The 27,411-nt window shown below is 38.5% G+C and overlaps 4 protein-coding genes across 4 annotated transcripts; 3 read left to right on the forward strand and 1 right to left on the reverse strand.

The window, feature by feature from the left end:
• Positions 1–489: 489 nt before the first annotated feature.
• Positions 490–1,985, forward strand: LOC106156087 (sarcoplasmic calcium-binding protein-like). The gene has a single exon (XM_013531208.2). The coding sequence runs from the start codon at positions 704–706 to the stop codon at positions 1,238–1,240; it is 537 nt and encodes a 178-aa protein (XP_013386662.2). The 5' UTR covers positions 490–703; the 3' UTR covers positions 1,241–1,985.
• A 991-nt stretch (positions 1,986–2,976) lies between these two features.
• Positions 2,977–3,513, forward strand: LOC106166495 (sarcoplasmic calcium-binding protein-like). Its single transcript, XM_013545071.2, has one exon. It carries the CDS (start codon positions 2,977–2,979, stop codon positions 3,511–3,513), a length of 537 nt encoding a protein of 178 aa, XP_013400525.2.
• An 11,013-nt stretch (positions 3,514–14,526) lies between these two features.
• On the forward strand, positions 14,527–23,904 carry LOC106156099 (methylcrotonoyl-CoA carboxylase beta chain, mitochondrial). The gene is made up of 17 exons (XM_013531215.2): positions 14,527–14,853; positions 15,593–15,659; positions 15,841–15,910; positions 16,678–16,779; positions 17,043–17,170; positions 17,423–17,535; positions 17,849–17,959; positions 19,352–19,416; positions 19,665–19,764; positions 20,580–20,675; positions 21,024–21,173; positions 21,378–21,444; positions 21,825–21,857; positions 22,015–22,138; positions 22,397–22,511; positions 22,802–22,887; positions 23,600–23,904. The coding sequence occupies exons 1-17, from the start codon at positions 14,686–14,688 to the stop codon at positions 23,715–23,717; spliced, it is 1,713 nt and encodes a 570-aa protein (XP_013386669.2). The 5' UTR covers positions 14,527–14,685; the 3' UTR covers positions 23,718–23,904.
• Positions 23,905–24,118: 214 nt separating this feature from the next.
• On the reverse strand, positions 24,119–27,153 carry LOC106156118 (uncharacterized). The gene is made up of 3 exons (XM_013531229.2): positions 26,964–27,153; positions 25,107–25,250; positions 24,119–24,491 (listed from the first exon to the last, which is right to left on the reverse strand). Exons 1-3 carry the CDS (start codon positions 27,019–27,021, stop codon positions 24,289–24,291), a joined length of 405 nt encoding a protein of 134 aa, XP_013386683.2. The 5' UTR covers positions 27,022–27,153; the 3' UTR covers positions 24,119–24,288.
• Between the last annotated feature and the right edge of the window lie 258 nt (positions 27,154–27,411).

Below are 27,411 nucleotides of genomic sequence, written 5' to 3' on the forward strand. Positions count from 1 at the left end.
TTTATCGAAAACAAACCAAAAAAATGAACCAACACTTATGATGCCATTCTAACTTTAAATTTACTATGTAAACGTAAAATCTATGTTAAAAGCATTCAGAATGGGCAACCTCCGCCACGACAAGTAATTTAACTAATAATTAATCATAAATAAATTAATTAATTTATCTTCACCAAAATCTAATCATTCCGTTTTGGCCCATTTCTTACCTTTCCTGAAAACTTAAAAAACTAATGTGTCAATACCAAAATCTTATCATTTCTTCCTTGACCCATTTGTGACTCATTCTGAAAATTTCATCAAAATCCGTCCATGACTTCTTGCATAACAACAAACAAACAAACAAACAAACAAACAGACAAACAAAAAGACGGTAACGAAAACATAACCTCGTTGTCGAAGGTAAAAATGATATGCTTTTCAAGAATAAAAACTTCTCCTCACAAACATGCTGGGGGTATAGGTTTACAGGAGAATGAACTAGTGCCCATATGTACTAGTAACTGTACACCTTTGACTTATTTTTGAACCCCTCAAGGTACCCTGAAATTGATATGTGAGCCACTTAAATTGCATAACGCCATACGCGTGCTTTGGCCCATTCATTCTAAATGGACACTGTCACCGATTCCGGACATCAGTTTCGGCCTGGGTAGTGCATATTTTATGAAGTGGTACACTAAACCCCTGCATTTTGGAGAAAATGGCGAGCGCTCCGCCTCCTTATTACTGGCTGCGTAAATTGCGTTCCTTTTTTGTATTACACGACCGTGACTTGGACGGCGTAATAAGCAGAGAGGATGTTGTAGACTACCCTGTCAACCGAGCGAAAACATTCCTTGGGGAAACCAAGGCCAAGGACCTCGAGATTCTGCTATCGCGAGGATGGGCTGATTTTCTCGGAGGAGATAACCAGACTGCCACGTTCGATGCGATCATCGGCAACTTTGCTCGCACTTTCACCGATCCCAATTTTAGCGAGGTAAACACGAAGATGGCCGAGCTAATGTTTACCGCCGTTGACATAAACAATGATAATATGGTGACTCTTGAAGAGTATACCAGAGTTCTGGAATGCTTTGGAGTTCATCCCCTGTCGGTCCAGCCATCTTTCGAGGCACTGGACGCCAATAAGGATGGTCTGATCAGCAAAGAAGAATTCATCGACGCAGCCGTACAGTATTTTCAATGTACTTGCGAGAGTCCTGGTGCCCTATTTTGGGGACCACTCAGAGCCTGATTGGGAGGACAATTAATTTGAAAACATGACTGGCTTTGGTATGCCGTGATTTCATTAAGACAATGCTCTGCATGACGGTGGTATTGTGGTATACATTATCTCACATAAACAGTGGTGTAAAAATACTAACGGTCGTTGTAACAGAGTCCGCCCTCCTTGAAGGTTACCGTGACATGCACTTTGGTGGGTCAAAGTCATGGGCGGCGCTTACATGTACCTGTACAAATCAATAAGAAGCGAACCATGTTCATGTATCACAGGTAACTCTCTCGCACACGCCACCGATACAAGATTTATCACAAGCCATCGGTACAAGATTTATCACAAGCCATCGGTAAGGCTTTATCACAAGCCATCGGTACAAGATTTATCACAAGCCATCGGTAAGGCTTTGTCACAAGCCATCGGCACAAGATTTCTCACACGACACCGGTACAAGATTTGTCTTACAATGGCCGTTTAAGATTTTTAAGACAGATCATAGTCTTAATTATCGCCAATAATGGCAATATGTCATATCTGTAGTAGGTTGTTTAGAAGGTAGGACTGATGCAAATCCTCTCACCATCTGGAGGACAGGAGGACAAACTCGACATTTAAACGTGCGTGGATTTACAAGAAAGCAACACTCAGGAATGGTCCATCACGCTCAGACTGCTATATATCACAAATTGAATGTTTATCAAATAAAACTCCATTTTTCATCGAAACAGGAAAAGTGTGTACAGTGTGTGATAATTACCATATTTTATCAGCTAATTTCATTTAGTGTCTCAACAGGTCTTTAGCAAGGGGGTGGGGGGTGGGGGGTGGGGGTGAACTTCCAAGACGGAGCATGTTGAGTGTATTGAAAATCTCGATTTTAATTTGTATCGAAAGGCTCACCAAATAAGCATAAGCAGCATCATTGCTATACTTCATGGGTACATTTGGAAGTCCAAAATATGTAGTTTTTTGTTCAACATACTATTTTAAATGTATCGTGTGTAAAAGAGACAAAATGCCAGGATTTTCAATTTACTCAACGTACTTCCGTTTTGGGGGATCACCACCTTTGGTAAGGGTACATGTAACATCAGTACACTTGTGTCAAGATGGAAAAAAATAAATGTTTTTTAAAGAGACATAAAGAGCATTCAATCGAGAAGAGCCGAAGTCTAGCAAGGCCGAGACCTAAATATGGAGGACCTACATGAAAGGAAGGCCGCGTAATCCTTTAATGGTCTCTCGATGGCATTCACATTTAACACATTTAGAGAGCATTCATATCGAGAAGAGCCGAGGTCTAGTAAGGCAGCGACATAAATATGGCGGACCTACATGAAAGGGAAACCGCTTAATCCTAAAATGGTCTTTCCGCCTCTCACACGGCTCCCCACGCGTCGTACCTCGACCGGTTGAATTGAGCCGAGATTTAATTAGTGTGCCCCTGCAGGGACGACGCCCGGGAAGGCGGAGAGACCATTAATGGAATAATCGGTCTTCCTTTCATGTAGGTCCGCCATATTTAGGTCGCGGCCTTACTAGCACTCGGTTCTTCTCGATCTGAATGGTCCCTAAATATGTTATAACCTGTAAGGCTTAGTGTTTTACATACACGTACGTGTAATGCCGCACGCGGTCTTTAACCGGTTTTGAATAACTCCATATGAGAAAAGTAACCGATTTAAAGCAGTTTCGGTCTGGTTAGCACACATTGAATTTGGGAGACATAAGACATTGATACTTTGGAGAAAATGGCGAGCGCTCCGCCTCCGTACTACTGGCTGCGTAAATTGCGATCCTTTTTTGTATTACACGACCGTGACTTAGATGGTGTAATAAGCAGAGAGGATGTTGTAGACTACCCCGTCAACCGAGCGAAAACATTCCTTGGAGAAACTAAAGCCAAGGACCTCGAAATCCTACTATCGCGTGCATGGGCTGATTTTCTCGGAGGAGATAACCAGACTGCTACGTTCGATGCGATCATAGGAAACTTTGCTCGCACTTTCACCGATCCCAATTTCAGCGACGTTAACAGCAAGATGGCCGAGCTGATGTTTACAGCCGTTGACATTAACAACGACAATATGGTGACTCTTGAGGAGTACATCAGGGTTCTGGAATGCTTTGGAGTACATCCCCTGTCGGTCAAGCCTTCTTTCGAGGCTCTGGACGCCAATAAGGATGGTCTGATCAGCAAAGAAGAATTCATCGACGCAGCCGTACAGTATTTTCAGTGTACTTGCGAGAGTCCTGGTGCCCTATTTTGGGGACCACTCAGAGCCTGATTGGGAGGACAATTAGTTCGAAAACATTATTGGTTTAGTTTGCCGTGACTTAATTTAGACAATACTTTGCATGACCGTTTTATTGTGGAATACATTATCTCGCATAAACTCTGGTGTAAAAATACTGACTGTCGTTGGAACAGAGAGTCCGCCCTCCTAGAAGGTTACCGTGACAAACAACGTGCGCTTTGGTCGGACAAAGTAATGGACGGCGGCTACACGTACCTATACGAATCAATAAGAAGCGGACCCTATATCACACAGGGGCGGATTGAGACTGCCTTCTGGGTCTTCCGGAAGTATTAACCTTGAAATTAATTATAGTATTACAGGTGTATTACAGGTGTTTTAATTCATTGATCTTTGTAACATACATGTATGATGCCGTTGAAGTAAGTTGAAGTTATATTTGACTACTAAATTTTAAATTTTTTGTACATAGTTTAACCGTCAGATGTAAAAATATAATCTCAATAAATGCATATGTGGATTGAAGCCGACTTCTGGGTTTTCCGGGAGACGGTCAGATTTTAAAGTTTACAATCTATTTTTTGTTGGAAGTCCGTCAAAAATGGAGGATGGATCAACAAAGATAATTTGAAAGACTGTCAGAAAATACCTCTGGATCCGCCCCTGTCACAGGTGACTGATGATTCTCCCGCACATACATGTACCACCAGTACAAGATTTATCATTGGTACAACATTTTATCACACGATACCGGTACAAGTTTTATCATACGGTGGACGTTTATACCTGTAAGATTTTGAAGTCAGCTCATAGTCTTAATTGTCGCTCAGCATCATTGCCATACATCATGGGTACATTTGGGACGATGAAGTCCAAGATATGTAGTAACTTGTTTCACATATTATTTTAAGTGTATCGTGTGTAAAAGAGAAAAATGGCAGGGTTTTCAATTTACCCAACGTACTTTCGTCTCGGGAGATCACCACCTTTGGTAAGGGTACATGTAACATCAGTGCACTTGTGTCAAGATGGAAAAAAATAAATGTTTTTTAAATAGACTAAATGTGTTATAACCTAAAAGGTTTGGTGTTTTGCATACAAGTACTTGTAATGCCGCACGCGGTCTTTAACCCATTTTGAATACAATGTACCTGTATGAGATAAGTAAGCCTAACCGATTTAAACAGGTTCGGTCTGGTTAGTACACATTTAACTTGGCAGGTAGACATTAGACTTTGACACTGGAGAAAATTGTACGGACAGATTTTCAAAATTCCCAGCACGTACAGCAAAATGTAGGCTCACAGGTTATGTACCACATATCGTAGCTTAATTTTTACTAATATTAAAATCATCATTTAAGTTAAAATATTCTAGCGATTTAATAAAGTTTCAATATTCTTATTTATCCAGAACGGTATATTTATTTAAAAGAGGGCTAACTGAAACAAACTTTGGGCACTGAATGAATTGCATGTTATGCCTGCTTGTATCCAGCTGAATGCTGAATAACGTTGCAGCGCTGTTGTTCGATGTGAAACACTGGTCATATAATGGAGAATACATTTTTTCGTCATGGTAGAGAAACATTGATAATTGGAAAGGTATTTTTTTATTTATTTTTATACTTTAATCATACTCTAAAAAATGTTAAAACAAAAGGATTGCAACTGCCGACAATATTATTAATAAGAAAGTTATTATTAAAAATGTAAAATAGTTGGATCGCACATGCGTATGTTAACAATTCATTTAACAACTATTCTAATTGTCTCTTCATTGTAAGAATGTTACTTTTTTTTGATGCAACACATGAATGGATATAAAAGCGACAGCCTTTACTTAAAAGCCATGTGAATTCTGCTGTGGCCTGAACAGTCAAAGTCCTTTAGAACTTGGTCTATGTCCATCTTGAGCTCTCTGTGAACATGTTGATGTTTCAATGACGATAATCGTTTGTCAGACATGGTAGATCTTAAATAGCTCTTGAGACGTCTCACCGCATTATCACTGAGAACCAGGCCATACTCCCACTTTATTTTCGTTCATTCTTCGTCGGTCAGGTTGGACAGCTGCTGTGGGATCAAACTCTTTGCCAACAGTCGTGGGAAAGAAGTGCAAAGACGAGTCGAAATATCCTAAATCACATGGTCAGCAAAAGAGAATGCATTGACACGCCAGTAATCTTTGGGAGATGCCGCCATTGCATTGTTTTGGTGGATTTGACTCACTGCCCTCCTGGGGACAGACAACACTACGTCATGTTGGGGAACAAATTCCACCATTTCCCCCAACACCTGGCGGTAGAAGCCCGACGAGATTCTCAAGGTCGAGATCCAAGTCCATGATGGTAGATGTTATCAGACCTGCTAAAGCTTCGCCGGTTGTTGCCTCAGTGCTGGCAAAAGTGACAAGCTTCTCTTGCACTTGAAATGTGGAATCTACGTAGCGGAGGGAAAGGGAGTTTTGCATTGTGTTATTGACATCTGCCGTTTCGTCGGCCAGGATGGAGAAATACAGGACAGCTTTGCATTCACGAATAATGCTTTCTTGGACTTGTTTGGCCATCAGGTCTAGTAATTCATTCTGAATGAGAGGCGATTTATATTGAGCGTTTCTTGGGCCCTTCACAATGTGCTGAGTCACAGTGTCAGATGCTGACAACCGAAGAAACGCGAAAAAAAATTGATCGTTCTTCAGTCTTTCCTCTTATTGGCACGTTTTGTTGTGCCAGCACGTCGACAGTGTTTTGGCTATGGATCTCAGAATGTCTCCGTTTGTTTGGACGCGTTCCTTATAGGCATGGGATAGATGCTGAGTGATACTTGCTTCTACCCCATTGCAGATGTGAAGAAACCCTACAGCCCTTTGAACAGCGGCGCCGTGTCCCTGGGAAAAAGATAAATCTTCAGTGTTCAGTGACTAAAATAATTAAAATTTACACATTATCATCTTACGGGTGACGTCTTAATTGCTTTTTTAGGGGTAAAAACTGAAAAATCGGTATTCACCTGAGCACCCATGATCACCGTTTCAACACTTATTTCAAGACACCATTTAGTACTCCAATACCCTGCCAGCGTTTTTCTTGAAAGTCTTAGTTCAGATGTTTTTCGTTGATAATGCTAAATAATGCCTTTGTTAAATGAAAATCTGTAATTAGGGGCTCATAACTCCATAACCATAACATTTACACCAAAATGACACTCCTGGTCTCTTCCAATTTTCATGATATAATATTCTTCAGGGATGAAGTTACGTCTCATACTGATTTTTACATCTTTACTGTATCTGTGATACTCAATTTCAAGTTATTTAACACTTGAGCCCTAGGGCTCATCACAATGGAATACAGTGACAATATAAAGTTATATCAAAGCAGCTACTACTACTACTACAACAACAACTACTACTGATACAAATAATAATAATAATAATAATAATAATAATAATAATAACTACTACTGATACTAATACTAAAACTTCTACTAGTAATAATAATACATCGGACTGGCGCACATTTTAAGTATTTTCCTAAGTTGTTTAATTGTGAGACATTGCTAAGTGATAATTTAATTAGTTTGAAGACGCTTCGCTTTGCATTATATAGTTTCCTGATGTACTTCTGCCTAATCGCACTGTAGTGAGGGCATTTAAGGGTTGGTGAAATTAATCCTCTATATCATTTAAATCGTATAATTTACAAATTCTTAATTTTTTATTTGTGTCTGTGTACCTTCCAGTCTCTACAGCTAGATTATGTGATTAAAGCCTAAATTTAGCGATAAATTCCTTTTTTTTTCGTGAAATTGGCTTATTCAAATAAAATTGCACTGTGAAATTATCAACAAGATGTTGATACAATAGACCTTTACTCGCTGTGAAAAATTCCCTGGCCAATGCTTGTCTTAAATGATCTTTGTTCTATCAAACTTTCAAATATAGATCTGTGGGTGGTGGAAGCACCTGGGCAAAGCAGTATTTCAGACCTAATAAAGAATGGTGGAATGAGGAGCTCCAGATAATGTGGGAAAATGTCGGGCATTCAGGACGCCTTTGTGATCAGTGAAATCAAATAGTTGAATCTCTTTACATTTGAAAAATGATTATGTAAGCAAACGTCGCACTTTTGATCGTGCTAAACAACGAGCAAAACGCCAGTTTCGACGTAGATCGCAAGAAGAACTCAAAAACAAACCACTGATCCACGGAGCTTCTGGAGAGATATCGGTCGTATTGGAATTCAGAAGGATAGGAAAAGCACCATGCCCATGGATGTAGTGTGAGATGATGGAACTGTTTCCACGGATGTCACTGAGGTTTTATTGAAATGGCAAAATGACTATGCCGGTCTATTTAGTGTCTTAGATACAAATTGTGACAGTTTTGATAAATCTTTCTTAGACCAGGTTAATGGCAACCTTTAAAGTTATAGACAGGGTGAACTAGATACTGTCATTAATCCTATACCTAAAGGTAATGGTGTTAATTTATGAGATCCACTAGCTATAGAATATAGAGGAATAACATTATCGTCTAGCATATATAAGATATACACATCTATTCTGAACAGGAGATTATCAAAGTGGGCCGAAGATAATGAAATAATAGTTGATGAGCAGCCAAATGGTTTTAGACAAGACCGTGGGTGTTAAGATCACATGTATGTAATGTTTGGTATTATAGGAAATAGTTTAAAGCAAAAGCAGATCATATACAGTGTATGCGTGTTACATAAAACAGTTTTTAGTGCACCCTAAAGACAAATCGGAGCAAAAAGAAGGCGTATACACCATTGGTTGCAAAAATCGTGAGAAGTGTTCGTAGGAGAGACCAAACGTAAACTATCAGAAAGAGTTAAAGAACACAGAATAGAAGTTGAGAAAATGGACAATACGATGGTTTACACCAGAGACAGAGGTAAAGAATCGGATACACAAATGTGGAAATCTGCTCTCACAGATCACTCAGTAAAAGAGAATCACATCATTGATTGGGACAGCGCCAGAATAATAGACAAAGAGAGCGAAGACTTTGCCAGAGGTGTCAAGGAGGCCATACATATAAGAACTTTAAAGAACTTCAATAGGGACGACGGGCGCTTCCAGCTGGCCCACATCTATGATGACCTTTTGGGCCAGGGGGCGTAGGGGACATTTATAGGATAACTGGCCAATAAATCCATCTCAGCGTTAGATCATCACCGCATGACCAGTTTGGCCCGAGGAAGGGCCCTTGAGTAGAGCCGAACATTTGAAGGTAGGAAAGCATTGTCTGTGCTATTATTAATTCAACAATTCATACCATCTTCACATCCGAAAGCTTACTGCACTTGAGATGCTGAACTACCCTGATGAATACAGTTAACATCCACAGTATAGCTATACTGGCAAGTTGGCAGGGGATGTTGTCTTTGTTGAACCGTATGATGACGGACTTAGAACTGTTTGTGGGCCTGGTTACTGGTCAGGTTTAGTTCACCTGTATGCTGCAAGCACTGCTCTAAAAGTACCACTCCATCCGTACTGTTGGCCAATTCTCCATACTGAATTCCTGTCAGTGCCTCTGACAAGAGCTATATATGGGAGTGGGGCTTCAACCAAGCACCGTCTGGATATAAGACTAACTTTAATGTGGACTAATACCTCAGTGCCTGCCACTCAGGATGACTTTAGACCAAACCAATTTGTGGTTCTGGTGAAAAACAGGTTGCAAAGGCATGAGAAAACATAAACCTGACATTTAAAGATATGAACACATCAGATTCCCTCCCAGATATAATCACCATAGGTCCGCCCATCTCACCCCAGCAAACAGATGTTGACCCTGATGAACAGACCTTCCTCCACCTGGTCTGCTCTTCGTGTGCCAAGATAGGCCACAACAGGTGAGTGAGTCAGGTCAGGTAGAGACAGCACGCCCCCTGCCGACGACCGTCAATATTGTGACATCATATCTGTCATACCTGTCATTGTCTGAGATCATTCACTCCAATTCGGACGTGTGACAGACGATCGACGATCCTAAGCAATCTGACAGAGCAACAGCCACAGCGATCACTCTCCAATTCAGTAGGCTAAGTAGACACAGTGAATATTTTAAGACCTTACTAAAGGGAAAGGAAAGACCACATTTAGCCATTGTTGAGTGTATTGGAAATTTCCCTGGGAGAGCTGCACATCGGAATGCAAGAAAAACAACAAGGGCATACATCAGAACACAACCACACGTTCTCGAAAGAAATGGAACAGCTACCTGTAGCAACACTTGGAAACCCAAAAGCCATTTATGAGGACCTCATTCGTGAAGCACCAAGAGAACAAGACAAGCCTTCAAACTTGCGCCAGGTGCAAAATAAATTGCAGAAATCAAAGGCAAGAAGTGATGGTGCAAGCAGTGGAGGGACCAACTTGGCTGCAACTGTGAATTATCTTCAGAGTCAAATTCGCCACAGTCAATAAAGTGCCAACAATTTGTTACACTGACAAACAGATTCAGAACTTGAAGCGTTTTTGTTGCTCAGGTCCTGTGGCACAAGCCACAGTTCTTGGAGTTGATAAGACCCACAATTTAGGCCAATGCCACTTCACCACTATGGTATTCAAAAACTTAAGTATTGTGCTAAACGACACAAACTCTTATGCGATATTTTTCTTTTCTACTATTGCAATAGAACTGTCTGTTGACGCAACCCGTTATTGGTTCGGATGAAGAAAAAAATTCGAAAGGCAACGCGCTTTACTTTCCAGGTACAAAACTGATATCATGCCAGCGGCATTTAAAACAAAACATAACATTGTACTTGAGGGACAGAGTTAGTGTGTCTTTAGAAGGAAGAAGACAACTTGTTTCACTTATATTTGGAGAAATCGGACTTACATATTCCAGTTCGTAGCTGATATTCGAACGTAGGTTAGAAGATGTGCTCCAATTTATAAGGAACAGTGTTCCAGAGTTAAGAGTATATTTCACTGAACACATACTGCCTATCTTAAGGGATAACCAGGACACAGCACTGTGTAGACGTGAAGTTGTACAGGGATGGACAATTGTGATCTTTGAACCACATTTTGAAATTAAGAACAGGATGGAAATAATATGACAATTCAAAGTTGGTAGATTCGTTGGAAAAGCTCGTTTGTAACTACTATGACAACGTAGAGAGTGCGTTTATACAAAGGGGAGAATTTCAGCTAGCTGATGGGTATAAGGACGTCATGAACTTCAATGATTGGAAGAGAAGATCCCCGGAGCAGTGAGGACGACACATGAAAAAATGCCTTTCAACCCCAAAGATGCTAAAGCCAATGGGTGCATTTGAAGAGCTGTACGTACTCCAGTCACCATCACCTGCCATGAAGTATTCAATTTGACCTTTTCAAAATTTATCCCCCCCCCCAAAAAAAAAAAAAAAAAAAAAAAAACGAAAATAAAAGAAAATGTAAAACTATATTGTTTAACGACAGATCTTACATGTAGGAACTTGCTTATAATTAAGGGGCACTTTTGTTATTTACACGCGAATAACAGCGCACTCTGCCGGCGATACATACACGTATGATTAGTGAAAGCACCTGCAAGTTAACTATATACATAAATAGAAATACACTTAGTAGATGGCTTGGATCAAAGGGCGCTCCAGCAGAAGGATTTGGGCATTGGTCCACCAAAGTACACGTACCATGTCCCAAGTGTCCCGTCAAAGCTTCGTGAGGTATGGAGAAGACAGAATGAAGGCAATAGGCAGCACGCCTGACACTGAGTGTGTCAGATATAAGGTGAGACGTATATACGCGCCAGGTCTATTTTTGAAGGGCTAGCTTGGCGTTTAATTTCTGAACTCGTGCATGCATACGTGCGTGCGTGTGTGTGTGTGTGTGTGTGTGTGTGTGTTTGAAAGTGGATGAGTTTTCGCCCATACGTTAGAAAGCACCCAACTGGTCATTGCATTGCAGTCAAGCCTTGTATAAGACCATCACCCTTCTGCTGTGAAAGTATTATCAGTACATATTAATTGTGACTTGATATTTATTGAATAAAAACGAATGAAGACGATTAAGAAATAATTTTTAAAATGCGCCCATAACATAGTTAAATGTTAATTGTGTTATTCTCCACGTAATCTTTTTTTTACAGAGTCGGTGATACATGTGTTAGTAATGAGAAGTTATATTCGTGTGCCTTTGAATGTCTTTTGATTCACTAACACCCGCATTGCAGGTTTTTATTGGCGCACTTAACAAGCCTAGCACTGTGCGATATGTTTGTTTCTACCTAGCATGACTTACAAGTACACAATGTGAAATGTGAGCGATTCTTAGTGAAATTAATGCACTGAAACAAATATTTCCTGGTTTTTTGCTGGAAAGTAACAGCAGTATTGAACTCCTAAAGGTACGCTTAAATTGATATGTGAACCATTATTATTGCTTAACGACGCATGTGTGCTTTAGAACATTACTTCTAAATTGACACAGTAACCGATTCTTGACATCAGTTTCTGGATTGGTAGTGAATGTTTTATTAAGTTGTACAGTAAACGCTGGCATTTTGGAGAAAATGGCGCGCGCTCTGCCTCTTAACGTACACGGCACAAAAATTTATCTTTCCGATTTTTCAGCCTCTGCAGAATGCCGTAGGAACTGTGCAAGCTAGGCTTTACTAAGCGCTACTGAACCGCCTTGCTATAATTTTCTCCAACAACACAACACAGTGGAGTGCCCGAGTGTATACCTGTTAGCAACTGGCAAATGCTTAGTATTTCTTGGGCCTTGGTTTGTGACTGACATTTAAGTACATGAGATTTTAATGGAACTGAAATATTTATATTGTTAATTTCTTCAAAAGTTTGATTTTAACTTCTCAGGTTTCCTTTATACCACCAGAATGTGTGCTCATCCTGGCCATAAGATCATCTCACTTGAGGAAGCAACCCATTTTCGCGAGTGTAATTTCTGTTTGTAGATTTTGCTAAAAGAAGTATAAATCAATAAGTATTGCAGGTTGTTAACCAAACTAAATGTGCCAAATATTCGTACTGTAAGCTGTCAGTAAAAAGAATGTCCTTTGGAAACAAGTTATACCATCCAAGCAAATTGGAGGCCTATAATGTCGTTAGTAAGGCTAATTTAACCTTGACGTGGTTGAAAGGCTTGGCTCGGTTGTGTACCAGTACTCACTAGCACTCTTCCAGCTTCCCTATGACAATAACGATCAAGGTCACATGAGAGTATTCGTCAATTTGGTTCACAGATTATACCAAAATCACTTCTAATATAAAAGACAATTTTTACAAGGAAAAAGTACTTCAAATAGGTAATGAATCAGTCAATCAATCAATGCAAATATATATATATAAAACACACTGTATGGCATCAACAACTTTAGATGCATATGTATATACAGTGGCGGATTTAGAGGGGGTCAGGAGGCTCCTGACCTCCCCCCATTCGATTTCTGGTCCCCTCTAGAAATTAGAACTTTGAATAACTGAATCATAGTTCTAAACCGTACCAATTGGCACCGTTCGCCCTCTAAAATACCAATTTTTTGGCCCTTCATCGGGCCCCGAACCCCACGCCGAGTTTGGGGGAGGGGGGATCGCATCCGCGGACCCCCTTCAAATAATCCTGGATCGGCCCCTCTATATACAGTTCGCAAAAGCACAGATTGTCTCTGGTGGATTCACCCTATCATCAATTTCAATGTCAATTTCAACATCTTGCAAAAGTCATATATATATATATATATATATATATATATATATATATAGTCAATTGTTGTAACTTGCGTGAAGTATCTGCTTAATTACTTCACCTTTCCCCACTCAGTCTGAGCTCAGATCAGTAGAAGTCTCATTTTCAGTCAAATTTACAAGGACGAGGTTTCGGCGACAAAGACGCTCCCTGTCGAAGAGACTAATGAAGGTCTCCACCACGATGCTCTCTTGTAGAGGGTACAGAAACGATGTTCACACCACTGGCTACATCTTCTCGACGCTCACTAACAAACATTCAGTTCCGACATCCATTACACAATCATTTCTGGCGGGAAACTTTTGCAAAAAAAAAAAAAAAAAAAAAAAAAAAAAAATACCCGGACGAGCCTCCATGTGTCACAGATTGTTTTTATTGGTAAAAACACTCGACTGTGCAGTAGATCTAGAAGTATTATATTTAAACTGTAGAAAAATAAAGAGTGAGGATAGATATAATAATTTGCATGACCGTTCTGGTCAATTACCAAGAGAGAGTCAATCTATATGTTACAACGAATAAAACAATTAATTTAAACAAAATAACTGATAAAAAAAATACACCCGTTTAATTATATGACTAAATAAATGGCAATAGAATTTGAAAGAATGATTAACTCACCTGTAGAAATAAAGAGTGAAGACCGTTCTGGTCAATTTCCAAAGAGAGAGTGAATAAAGGGCGTGGCAAACGACTCTGATCACTTGAGCACGGCTCTTATCACGTGGAAGAATTATCCCATCAATGCCCACCAAAGAGAAAGAAAGAAAGAAAGAAAGCGATACATACAATCTAAAAATGGGTATGGTAAAAAATACACGAGATGGGACTTTATACGCCGTCACATTCTACCCCCCCCCTAAATAAATGGTCTCCTGACCATTTACTTTAATTGAGCTGCATATTTGTTATTTCTATATAGGCAAATTATTGTTATCAAAATATCAAATGTATTCAGCAAGCCCTTGCTTGCAGATCACCCAAAATTAATAAATTTTACAAACCCTCCGTCTAAAGTTATGCAAAGAGAAACATTTAATAAGTTATTTTACGCACTGAGAAAATATGACCTTGTGGTACCTCAGAATTTCCTTCACGGTGGGCACTTGCTGGGCGCTGAATTCCCAAATCCTCGGCTTTACGCGACGTACATGTAATTTATTTTCTGAGCTCAGAATGTGTACTATTAAGAAGCACCCTGATATCAGAGGGTACATGTAGGTGACACCAGGGGCCCGTAACTCAAAAGCATCGCGCATTGCGAATAGCGATATCACATAGAGGCTACACTGTATTATATGGGACGAGTATGGGCGAGTTATGGAATCGAGACGCTTGCTCTCGGTCTGAACCCTGGATTATTTGCTACGAAACACTACGCACTTTGCTGGTGTTACATATGCAAGAGTGCCCGCGAAATCAAAACCATATATAAAGCGATAGATTGATGGCTTGCATCAAGAGGGCGTGCTGCAGGGGGATTTGGGCAAGGGCCCACCAAATGAGACTTACTAGTACTATGTCTCGTGTGTACGGTCAAAGCTTTACAAAGTGTTGGGAAGACAGAATGGAGCCAGTAGGCAGCAAGCCTGACACTGAGTGTGTCAGATATAAGGTGAGACATATATACTCGCCATGTCTATTTTTGAAGGGCTTGTCGTTTCTGAACTCCTGTGCCCGCGTGCATGCATACGTGTGTGCGTGTGTGTGAATGTGTGTGTGTGTGTGTGTGTGTGAAAGTGGATGAGTTTTCGCCCATACGTTAGAGTGCATCCATCTGGTCATATTATGCATGGCAAGTCAAGCCTTGTATAAGACCACCACCCTTCTGCTGTGGTATTCTCAGTATTCTCAGTATATATTAATTGTGAATTGATATTTATTGAATAAAAACGAATAAGAAATAATTTTAAAAAATGTGTCCATAACATCTTTAAATGTCAATTTTTTATTATTTATATAAGTTATGAGGAGTTAAACTCGTGTGCCTTTGAAATGGCTTTTGATTCACTAACACCCGCATTGGAGATTTTATTGAGTTAACATGCAAGATTCGTACTGTACAATATGTTGGCTCCTGTTATCTCTCATGACTTACAAGTGCGCAGTATAAAATGTGTGCCATTCTTAGTGAAATTTATGCACTGACACAAAATTTTCCTAATTGTTGCTTGAAAATAACTTGGCGATCATGTTATTGATATTTACTTTATTGCATTATATGTAAATGTTCTAAATTCACAATTATGTAATTTCATGTGACAGAATCGAATCGTTTTATAATGAAAAATAGGATTTAACATGACAAGCATACAGTTTTTAATAAAAAACTGGTATCACGTGTTGGTTTCCAGGAAAATCACGAACACATGAGTTCCTTGGTTACACAGTTAAAGAGAGAGGTCAGGAAGATCACCAAAGGTGAGAATGCACATAATAAGACAGGGGTTCAAGTTTGACATTATTTTTCACTAAAGTTACTTTTTATAAAATTTGATCTTCAAACATCCATGGCGTTGGCTACGAGTATTCCTTGTATTATCTTCGGCAAAACTAGTTCCCTCAACAGTATTACACCTGACAGGTACTCGCTGTATTACAGGTGGAAACGTGACGTCACGGGTCAGCAGTTTGCTACCGAGAGAGCGCATAGATCAGTTGCTGGATCCCGGGTAAATATGTTCATAAAACTGAACTAGAGTGAAAAGGAAGTCGACGATTAATATGGTCCTCGCACTCGCCTTATGCCCCAAATGTAGTTATCGTATTGTTGTGAATCTTAGTCTTAAAACACTGGACTGACATGCGTTTTCACACAGAGGAAAACTTGTCTAGCATGCATTTGGAAAATTGGAGACATCAATCTTTTTTTGTGCATAAAAATCATAGAAATATTCATGCGCCCTTGCAAGTATTTCCCCTTCTTCTGAACAACAGCTTCTTTTCAGTTAGCTTTACATCACTCAGCAATCAATGTGTTCGTATTTTCTCTCCAACTGATATGTGACATTTATTTAAAGAAGTACCGTGCGCTTGTTTCTAAATGTTTTAAAGGCTGTCCTAAAATGTATGAGACTATTTTGTGCAATGCATATCATGATTCAAGCATTATAAATACATGTAGAAAATTTGTATAAATATAAATATATTAATGACATATTTCAGAAGAAAAAATAATATAAGGTATTTCTTAATAAGTCTTAAGTAACCTACTGGTATCTCAGATTAATTTTAGTAACGTATTTGAAAACAGCTTATTCTTTCCCACCTTTCGTTTCATTAATAAATAACTTACCTCTGCGGCAGTGGCATGCTGATATTAGAAATTAAGTTACCAGTGTCCTCTGAATCTAGGGGTGATTAATTCTGAATTATAATACAGATTTTCAGTTATACATGTAAGTCCTTCCTAATGATATTTTTTCATATTGATCAAAAGGTCTCCGTTTCTGGAATTTTCGCAACTTGCTGGTTATAACTTGTATGGTACAGAACAGCTGCCCGCCGGAGGAATAATCACAGGCATTGGGATCGTGTCAGGGTAAGACGATAGCATGATAGTAACTGGAAACACAGGCATAAAGAAGTAAATTGTGATGGTACTTTATGTAAGTGCTATATATAGTAAGTATGTTATAAGATCTGTTGCTCGATCTTTGCACATATCACCCACGCTGTTGAAATTCAATGTTGCGTACTGGTATTGAATAACTTGATTTACTGAAAAAAGGATACACGGGTACTCAGTATAGTTTTTACAATATAAATAGAAAGCAGCACAATCTTTTTTTCCATTTGTGAAAGACTGAAATGCTTGGTCGTCGCCAATGACTACACAGTTAAGGCAGGAGCTTTCTATCCCATTACTGTAAAGAAACTCTTGCGGGCTCAAGACATAGCACGAGAGAACCGCTTACCTTGTGTATACTTACGTAAGTTCCTGCTCTTTAAAATGGAAATGCTAAAATGTCAAAAAGTTAACTGCTTATGAAACCAGTTACATAGTTGAAAATAATATTCAAAGCTCATTGTGTAACGACATATTTATTTTAAGATATTTTTTCGCACAGAACTGGTCAGTGTTTGTGTTTCTTTCTCCATGTGTTGTGAAAAAAAAGCACCAACTTCTCAATTTAATCTAATTTATTCACATCCAGTATCATGAAATATGCCTTTTTTCGCAGTCCATTCTGGTGGTATCAATCTACAACGCCAGGGAGATGTTTATCCAGACGGCCAGCACTTCGGTAAAATATTCTACAACCAAGCGATAATGTCTGCCCAAGGTATTCCGCAGGTACGTATGTGTATACTCGCTTTAAACTAAGATGTTTTAATTTATTGAGAAACACAAAAACATCAACAATCGATTTCAGTTTTACTTTTAGCCTTCCATGATTGCGCTAAAATATAAAAAACCTACTTGTACCTTCTGCAAACTTTCTGTAAATTTTGGGTTTCATGTGTAAACTCAGGTAAGACTAAGCTTCATCTGGATAAAGTTGTTTTATCGGGCACTGTGATGTTAACCTTTAAACAGTGCTTCACTTTTGTAACATTGGGTTCAATATCCCTTCATTGCCACATGTACATTCTACTTCTCTCAATAGGTGGCGGTGGTGATGGGCAATTGCACTGGCGGCAGTTCCATCATGGCGGCAATGTCAGACGAGAATATAGTAGTCAAAGGACAAACTTCATATCTAGCAGGTCCTAGTTTGGTAAGAGTGTTATCTGAAAACGAGCTGCTTTTTTCATCCATCCTGGTCGAGAGTGCGAGTTTTCGTGGTCTGTGCAACACCTATCATTTATGCTTCAGTATCGTTTTACTGGTACATCAAGGGGGTATAAAACGAAATAACTTTGGTAACTTAAATCATCTGAGCATCGTCAACACCGTAACAAAAGAGTGTGTTAAGGATATTGTCACCCTTCACCCAAAACTCCTTATTTACTGCCTTTCATACATTCTTGTGGGTAATAAATACATCTTCAGTGTTCATTGACTAAATTAATTAACATTTACACATATGTCATCCTACGGATTTTGGGGTAAAAAGTGAAAAATCGGTTTCTCAAATTTCTCCTTTACCTGAGAATCCACGATCACCTTTTCAACGCCGATTTGATGACACCATTTAGTACTCCAAAACCATGCCAGTGATTTTTCATAAAAGTCTTAGTTCAGATTTTATCGTTGATAAACCAATGCAATGCCGTTGTTTAAAGGGATAACAACTGTTCATTTTGGCTAAAAATGGATTTTCCTGGGGTAAAGGATAATTTTCCAATACTTACAACATTCAAAGTTAGTCTCTGTTTTTTTTCTAAAAAGTTTCGTTTTTTTAATCCTCTTAAGAGATTATAACAGAGTGTAGCCATCTATGGAAGTCACGTGATGTGATGTCAAGCAAAGTTCCAGAACAATTGCTTTAACCGCCGTTTTGGTGGTAAAATAGAATTTATTATATTTCTGTGAGTTGTTTAAAATGTATTTATTGTGAAATATGGGTATCATACGAACGGTTGTTATCCCTTTAATGAAAATCTGTAATCAGGAGCTCATAACTCCATAACAAGAAAAAAAAATACTTAAACCAAAATGACGGCACGGGATTGTAGCCTATACACTCTTGGTTAACTCTGCCAATTTTCGTGATAAAATCTTATTCACGGATATAGTTACGCCCCATACCGATTGCTATCTCACCTCAAAATAGAAAGATGTTAAATTGAGGCTTAAAGCTTTGAGTTGCCTATGCTTATACATGTACATTTCAACAAATAAACATAAACGCCGATATTTTATATTTTTGAGGGTTTTCCATTGTTTTCAATCAGCACAAAGATAGATGCATAATTGAATAATTACTGTAGATGCAGGAAAAAACTAATTTTCAGTATCTGGATGATAATTAAGGGTTACATTATCCTTAAGCATGCTAATCTTTACAAAGATTCATAATAACGTGTCTTGTTAAATTACAGTTTGTTAGAATGTGTTTTACTTAGAAATGTGACATATTATTATTTGGAAGCGTGAATGATCACAAAACCCCGTAGAATGGCATAGTCTACAACGTAACGGTGGGTTTTACATACGGTAATTTTAGGTGGAATCCGTCATTGGTGAGAAAGTCTCAGCTGAAGATCTAGGAGGGGCGGAGATCATGTGTCGGTATGTTTTTAGGTTCATTAGTATTCTGAATATCTTTTTAAAAATAACCACATCGCCCCCCCCTCACCCATCCACCCACTACCTACACACGTTCGCGTGCGCTTTTCAATATAGTACGAGTACATTAGTACGAGGATTGCCGTATAAAATGCATTTGGCGATCGGCATGCTCAAATGACATAGCACATGACCCAGTGCAGACACGCCCACATTTTCATTATATATCATCTGCAATTAAATATTTCCAGATACTCAGGCGTAGCTGACTATTTTGCAGAAGATGATCTACATGCACTTCATAGGGTTCGGAGGATTATTCGAAACCTCAATTTCACGACAAATCCTCAGGTTAGATCTATTTTTTATCAAAGCTGGGCACTGGAGAGTCCATTGCTTGGTAAGGGGGAGGAGGCAAAGTGATTAGATAATTCACAAAATGAATAAATGGTAGAAGAAGTAAGCTTTTCTATAATAAACAGTGGCAGATATAGGGGGGTCAAGGGGGCCTGCCCCCGGCCCTTGGTGTTCTGAAAAAAAAAAAAAAAAACAAAAAAAAACAACTAAAAGCGTCTTACCAGTGACCTCTCGAATCTGCTGCTCCCAGAAATTAACAAACTCTGATGTTGTCAATCAATTGTTGCGTTTGGTTTTTGTCATGTTAGGCATACTTTACCAATAAATGTATAGATTGTATAGAAAGTTTCGTTAGAACACCACTTAATCTCAATGAGCCATCTGGTCCAGTTCTACGTCCATGATGTTGTTTGCTATGCCGCGTCGCCATAAAGCTGGTGCCATTTGCAATTCAGGACCCCCTTACCCCCTTAACCCCCACTGGACCACCCTTTTCAAATAATCCTGGTTCCGCCCTTTATAAAAAAAAGGGTAAAGGGAAGGGAAATTGGTTGGTTTTCTCCTACACGTACTTTGCTCGGTATACTTTTTTGGGAGGGGAGAAGGGTAAGTACGGGGTACCTGCAACGTCAATTTACAAATATCTCTAAAACATACTGCCTTGTATTACTGACTATTACATATATTTACTTCTATAAGGTACATGTACTTGTATATAATATCCACCAGTATCTTTATACATGTATTTTGGCATATTCTCATGTATAGAATGTACAAACAATCCAGTCACATCTAGCACAATATTATAGGTCGCGCTGACAAAACCGGAGCCACCACTGCATTCTGCGCAAGAACTGTATGGCATAGTTGAAGCGGACAACAAGAAGATGTATGACGTGAGAGAAGTACGTATTAAAAAAACACGCCTTTTTAATTTTGAGAAAAATGTAATAAATTGATTAACTCTGCGACGTAGACGTTTTATTGATTTTTATTTGTTTTTATTTTTCGGGCTGACAAACAGGCGCTGCGTTTGATTTTTATTTTAAAAAGTCCACTATACGCGGACGTGTATAAACCCTCGTTGGATATGAAATTTATTTAACGTTTTGCCCTTTTTGAATAAACAAAAGCTATTATTTTTATTGTTGTTATAATTATTATTATTATTATTATTCGACCTTTTTGATCCATGAAGCATTTAAATATGTCTGGTAGGTTGATTTTCTTGATGCTATGATTCCCCTTTACAGGTGATAGCTAGGATAGTGGATGGAAGCAGATTTGATGAATTCAAAGCAATGTACGGCGACACTCTTGTGTGTGGGTTTGCTAGACTCTGGGGATTTCCCGTGGGTATTCTTGGAAACAACGGGGTGCTTTTCTCGGAATCTGCCCTCAAGGTAATATAATTTAATTAGATGATGGCATTACACAATGATTTTTATTCCGTTTGAAGACAGTCTCAGTCTCAGAGTGTCTGAAAAGAGTGACTACTTAAAAATGTGACAAAATCTTGCCTTTTGTAAGCAGATTCAATGAAATAGTGGACATATAATTTTGATTTCGGACATTATATGAATTAATATTTTTCCATTCTCTGTAAGGGAGCTCATTTTATACAGCTATGTTGTCAGAGAAGGATTCCGTTGACGTTTCTTCAAAACATTACAGGTAGGACATACTCCGGTTCAAACTATGTCCCCCTTTACTCAGCAGTTCAAATTAAATGATACCATAGTAAATTATAGCATGACCTGCCTTTTTTATTTGCATCATCCACCATCCTTGCTTACCATGGGCCTCCTTCTAATGCCACGTGTATTTGTTTTTGATTAATAATGTGTATTTGATATTGGTATTGTTAACCAAAAAAAGGGTACATATCGTGGCTCATCTCTTTGTCAAACTTTACAAAAAGTTAATGTCAATACCTTTTATGGCTTTCATGATTTAAATGTACATCCTGCTTAAAACTTTTATATAATGGATAATATAAACTTTTATGTTATGTCTGATGTTTTTTTATGTTTTTCCTTGCGTTTTGATTGCAGGTTTTATGGTTGGCCAGGAAGCAGAAGCACAAGGTAGATGACGACCCAATTTAATGTCAATATTGTAATGTTTTTAATTGTTTATTGTATTTATTTCTTTAACATATGTCTATCTTTTTACCTCATGACAACAATATTTAATGTATGTGTTATATATAAGCTGAATAAATTAACTTTCTCTTAATCTCAGGGATTTCAAAACATGGCGCCAAAATGCTGACAGCCGTGGCGTGTGCAAGCGTGCCAAAATTGTCTGTAATTATAGGGGGCGCTTATGGTGCTGGCAATTACGCTATGTGTGGAAGAGCGTATGGGTGAGGATAAAGTCTGTCTCATACCTCCTGTCATGTTATAGCAATGTTTCTCAAACTCATTTTAGTAATTTTGCATTGAGATGGCAGATTTATTCCCCAATAATTATCTTTGATCAAAACAAAACCTATCTACCTTATATCATTACTAACGTAACATTTCACAGCCGTCTTTTAACGCTTTGAAAATAATTTATACGGGTGCCAATTTAGCTTTTGTATGCTTGTATGACTCCCGTAATATTTATTTTTAATTTTTAGACCCAGATTTGTTTACGCGTGGCCCAATTCGAGATTGTCCGCCATGGGTGGAGAACAGGCTGCCAGCGTTTTAGGACAGATAGCAAAGGAGCAGAAATTAAGACGCGGGGAAGAGGTACGTGCATGTTATGATGGAGACAGCGACCCCTTTAACTGATTTTGCTTGTAACATGTTTCTGCCATGTTCAGATATTAGTATAATAAAAGTATGATCAAACATGTGAACTCGGGTATGTCCATAGCGTTAAACCAATAACCTGCAATTACTGGGCCGCTGGTATCTGAAACGTGTTCACCAGGCGTCGACCTTTCACAAGCCATAACAAGAATAAGAATCGATTATTTTCTGATTTTCTCACAACAGGCAAAGTGAAATCATTAAACTGTGGTATTTTCCTTATACAGCTGACACTGGAAGAGGAACAAGCTATCAAAGATCTGATTTTAAAGAAATATGAAGTTGAAGGCAGTCCATATTACGCCAGCTCCAGGTAGGCCGTCTCTGGGTAAACTGTAACCCCGGCCAAAGCAAGAGTCAAGTTTTTGTTAGAAACCAGGGGCGAATTTAGACCGTCTTCTGGGTTTTCCAGAAGACGGTAAGATTTTCAAGTTTACATTGACAGGTATCTAATTTTTTCTGTTGGAAGACGGTTAAAATTGGAGGATGGATCAACAAAGATATTTTGGAAGACTGTCAGAAAATAGCTCTGGATCCGCCACTGGAAACTGTTCAATTTTTAAAGCTATTAATAATATACGACAAGGTGCGAAAAAGAGAGATTTTATGATCATGAGATTCACAAAATAGGGAGAGCAAACTGCATTTGTTGTAGTAGATTATCACATTTTAAAATTATAATTAGGAGAAAACAGTACAAGTGTAACGTATTTAAAGTTATGCATACTGCCGTGCTTTGAATTGAAAGTTCCTCTATCGAAAATGAAAAAACAGACCATTTTATAAAGTTGGTTTGATTAAAAGAACACATGCATATAAATTATGTATGTAATGTACACTTTGCAGGCCAGCAGCCGTTGGGGGGGGGGGGGGGTCTAACCTTTTTGCCGAGAACAGGCCCGCTCTGGGTAAAGTTTGATAAAGGTACACGACGTGTTCATGGTAAAATGGTAAATGGTAAATGACAGTAATACACATGCTGTGTTGAGTATGATGGGGTTGACCTTTGACCTTTAACCTTTCAGGTTGTGGGATGACGGTGTGATTGATCCTGTGGATACCAGGATTGTCCTTGGACTGAGTCTCAGCGCAGCTCTTCAGGCAGAACAAGCAAACACGAGATTTGGAATTTTCAGAATGTGAGATCGAAAATATGACGACATCTTGTCAAGTGAAATAAGGGATACTCGGTTGTTAACTCTGAGGGGGGTAGCATTTCGTTAATAATAATAATAATAATAATAATAATAATAATAATAATATACCAACATCTATTAACCACAGCGATTAGGTGGATCTTTTGAACCAATAAACATTTTTCTGTACAGTGCATAGTGTAGCTCGTTGATTAGTTTCCATATTCTGACTAAAACATATGCCTTAAAATGAAAAAAATGTTTATTCTAAACAAAAAATTTTATTTCTGATTAAATATATTATAACATACACAAGTTAACACCGATCACACAAATATATAATCAAATCTGTAACACAACAATGCATAATACAGGTAGACAGCTAGTGCAGGGTACACCCCCCCCCCCCCCCCCCCCACACACACACAAAAAGCATAAAGATGCATAGTTTTGATCGAAGTGCCTGTGCTTCTTTTTAAGGATTTTAAGAAACGCCAGTTACATATATAGGTTTCGTCTCTCCTCTTTGCAATGCCTCTTTGTATCACAAATTGATATCATGCGATAGCTGGGCCACATTAGTGCAGACCATACTGAAGAATGACGGGAACAAAGGCGCTGACAGCTAGAAGAACAGTGGCTAGCGGGCTGGTGCTGGTGGCTCCGTTACAGTTGTCAGTCGAGCAGTGGCAAGTGGTGGTGGTAACACCTAAGACAGAGCCTGTGGTGCAGCCAGCAGAGGCACCGGAAGATCCACATTCCCTGGTCCAAGATTTGGTTTCTATACAGAAAAAAAAACGGTTGCACTTTATCTCCTAAACTCAAACTTCAAAAGTATGTAATGTGTTACATGTAGTATTTTGTTGAAATACACTAATATCTTATATCGTTTAACTGCATGTATAAACACACTGAAAGCCAGTCAAGTCGTCATCGAGTGATCACGGCATCGTCCACTAAATGTCACTACGGACAGCGCGTGTGGGGGGAAGAGGAGGGATTTGAAGGCCCGAGAAACGAGCCCTTTCCTTCTTTACATGGAAATCATTGGTCCACATGTTTGGCAGGTTAATTAAACCGTCAAGGTGGGTCGATGTGGTGCATGTAAGAAGTTTATAGACTCCCAGGTCCATGGGCCCTCAAAATTTCCTCAGGTCTCCGCAGTGAAATCTAGCGGACAAAGTCGTAACCAAGTTCTAGTGAATGGACCGAAAGTCTTCTTGTAGGTATGTACAGTGTAAATGAATTTGAAATTTAAAAAATAATATGTAATTCAGTAAAGATGAGTTTGCACAAGTCTATGATATTTTATATTTTTATACACGTCGTATACAAATATAACGTCGTGTATGAAAATATAAAATATCATAGACTCTGAAATGTTACGTGTACTTACTGATTCCGAGGGTGTCCGTTTCGACAAAAATTTTCTTGCAAAACCCAGTGGTGCAGTTGGTTGTTGTGCTTGCCGTGGGTTGCTCCTGGCACGCACTGTTAGTGCTGAATGTGGAAGAACAGGATATGCATGTCAACCCTGCACCTTAAGAAAACAAAATACTATTTATGATCCTATAGTAACATCTCACAGAAAACAGTTCAACTGATTAAATTTTATCGGAACAATCGATATTTCTAAGGTGGGTTTACTGTTTTATATTGTTTTATAAGTGGGTGTACACTTGATGAAAGGAGGTAATACTAGAGCCAGACTGGCAATTAAAAAATATCTAATTAAGACGCTTTGATTAAGACGTTTGTACAAATATAATACAAAATTACACCAATACGACAAATAACGTGAAATTACAAATACGTAGAAGAATTAGATAAACAGGATTAAGTATAACATAAAATTTAATGATATCTAAAATAGTTTAGCACAGTTTACCGACAGTGTGGAATACACCTAAGGGTAGATTTGATCTAAGAGTAGATCTGAACTTATAAACATTTGTTATCGACATACATGTTCTTACAAAGGTGGCTATGTTACAACCCACTTTGAAAAAATTATGCAATTTGAAAAAATTTTTCAAATCGCGCCAAAAATGGGACAAAGTCAACGCGATTTGAAAAAATATTTCAAATTGCGTTAAAATCGTGGACAGACTCAACGCAATTTGAAAGAAAAATCTTATATTTCAAATTGCGTCAAACAGGCACATTTTAACACACTTTGAAAAATTTTGAGAAAAATGTTAAGATGAGTATCTGCCTATGCCTAATCACCTGACTTTCTATAGGCCTATATATACAATGGCCTATTTGGTAGAAATGAGGTTGCTGGGAAGTTGTAGGCCTATAAATACTGAAAATATTAGTAGGCCTACTTATCTTTTATAAGCAAGTAAGGTTTTTTGCTAAGCAAAAACTTTTTGCTTAGATTTTTTGATAAACCGGGCCCAGGCCTAGGCCATCTTTTAGTAGGCCTTTAGAACCAACAACAGGGCCTAAAGAGCATTATTAGCAGTCATAGACAGATGGAGGTCACACTGGCTGTGTCCAATTTGAGTCATTTAATATATTGATATTGATACTTTGGACAATCATCTGTCTAGTTAGGCCCAGCAATTGATTTGGATGGCGGGGCAAAGTCAATTTGACCTCCTCAAGTCAGCTTTTTGCCTGTCAGACACCAGGGACATCAGGAATAAAATGAAAGCGATTGTCAAAAAAATCAACAACAATAGAACTCCTCATAGAAACGAGCAGTCTGGGGGTCTTCCCCATAATATTCTTGAAAATAAGGAACAATTTATAATAATTTCACTTCATTTTGGCCTATCAAGTTTCATTTTCCCTTTGCATTTTCCGAAATTTCTTCTTGCCTTTTGCAATCGACAGATTCTTTCAAGAAAATAAATTGTTAATAAGCATGTCAACTGAATTCATAACCTCAAGCAAAATGAAATAATTCATAAATGTATGTTCTTAACGCAATTTGAAATATTTTTTCAAATCGCGTTGACTTTGTCCCATTTTTGACGCGATTTGAAAATTTTTTTCAAATTGCGTAATTTTTTCAAAGTGGGTTGTAACATGGCTATATATTTTTATACAACAAATATAAAATCGATCTTGAAAGAATGCCAAATATTGCAGTGTAATTATGGCTTTTTATCGGGGCTTCTCTTGAAATGAAAATTTTTTATACTTTTATTTATCGTTTAATGCACTTATTCCTCACGATTTAACCTCATCAGTTGAAAGGCCCCACATAAACAACAGATCAGAGCTATAAGAATGTACTTACTCAGAGAAAATGTGGCCACCAAAACCACACAAATTACTTGTAATTTTGTCCTCTCCATGTTTCCCGAGTCTGTGCTTTGGAACAAGTGAAAACAGTTTTAAGGCACTCATTCCCGTATCGTGTCGCTATGGATCATAGTTAGTCTAAGTGTTATTAGTTTTGGTTACGCACTCCAACTGAAGGAATGCGACCAGCCGTAAAAACTGCTTATTATCCAGTTTTGCTACATGTACAATAAGTCATGCTATGGTTACCAGCTGCCGGACATCGGTTCTTGTCCTTTATAAGGTTAAATCCTGTAGGTCTTTTGTCTTCAGCAGGTTAACATGTTTGCTGTGAACCCGACGAGGTCAGGCGAATAAAATATTGAATCAAATGAATTGTGATTCTTGTTAATGCAAATTTTGCGCAACAGTGGATTTAAACAACCCGATTTTGTATTCGGCCT

The sequence above is a fragment of the Lingula anatina genome, chromosome 2 (genome assembly GCF_051362555.1).
Source record: "Lingula anatina isolate TDL-2025a chromosome 2, LinAna3.0, whole genome shotgun sequence".
In the NCBI taxonomy this organism is placed as follows: Eukaryota; Metazoa; Brachiopoda; class Lingulata; order Lingulida; family Lingulidae; genus Lingula; species Lingula anatina.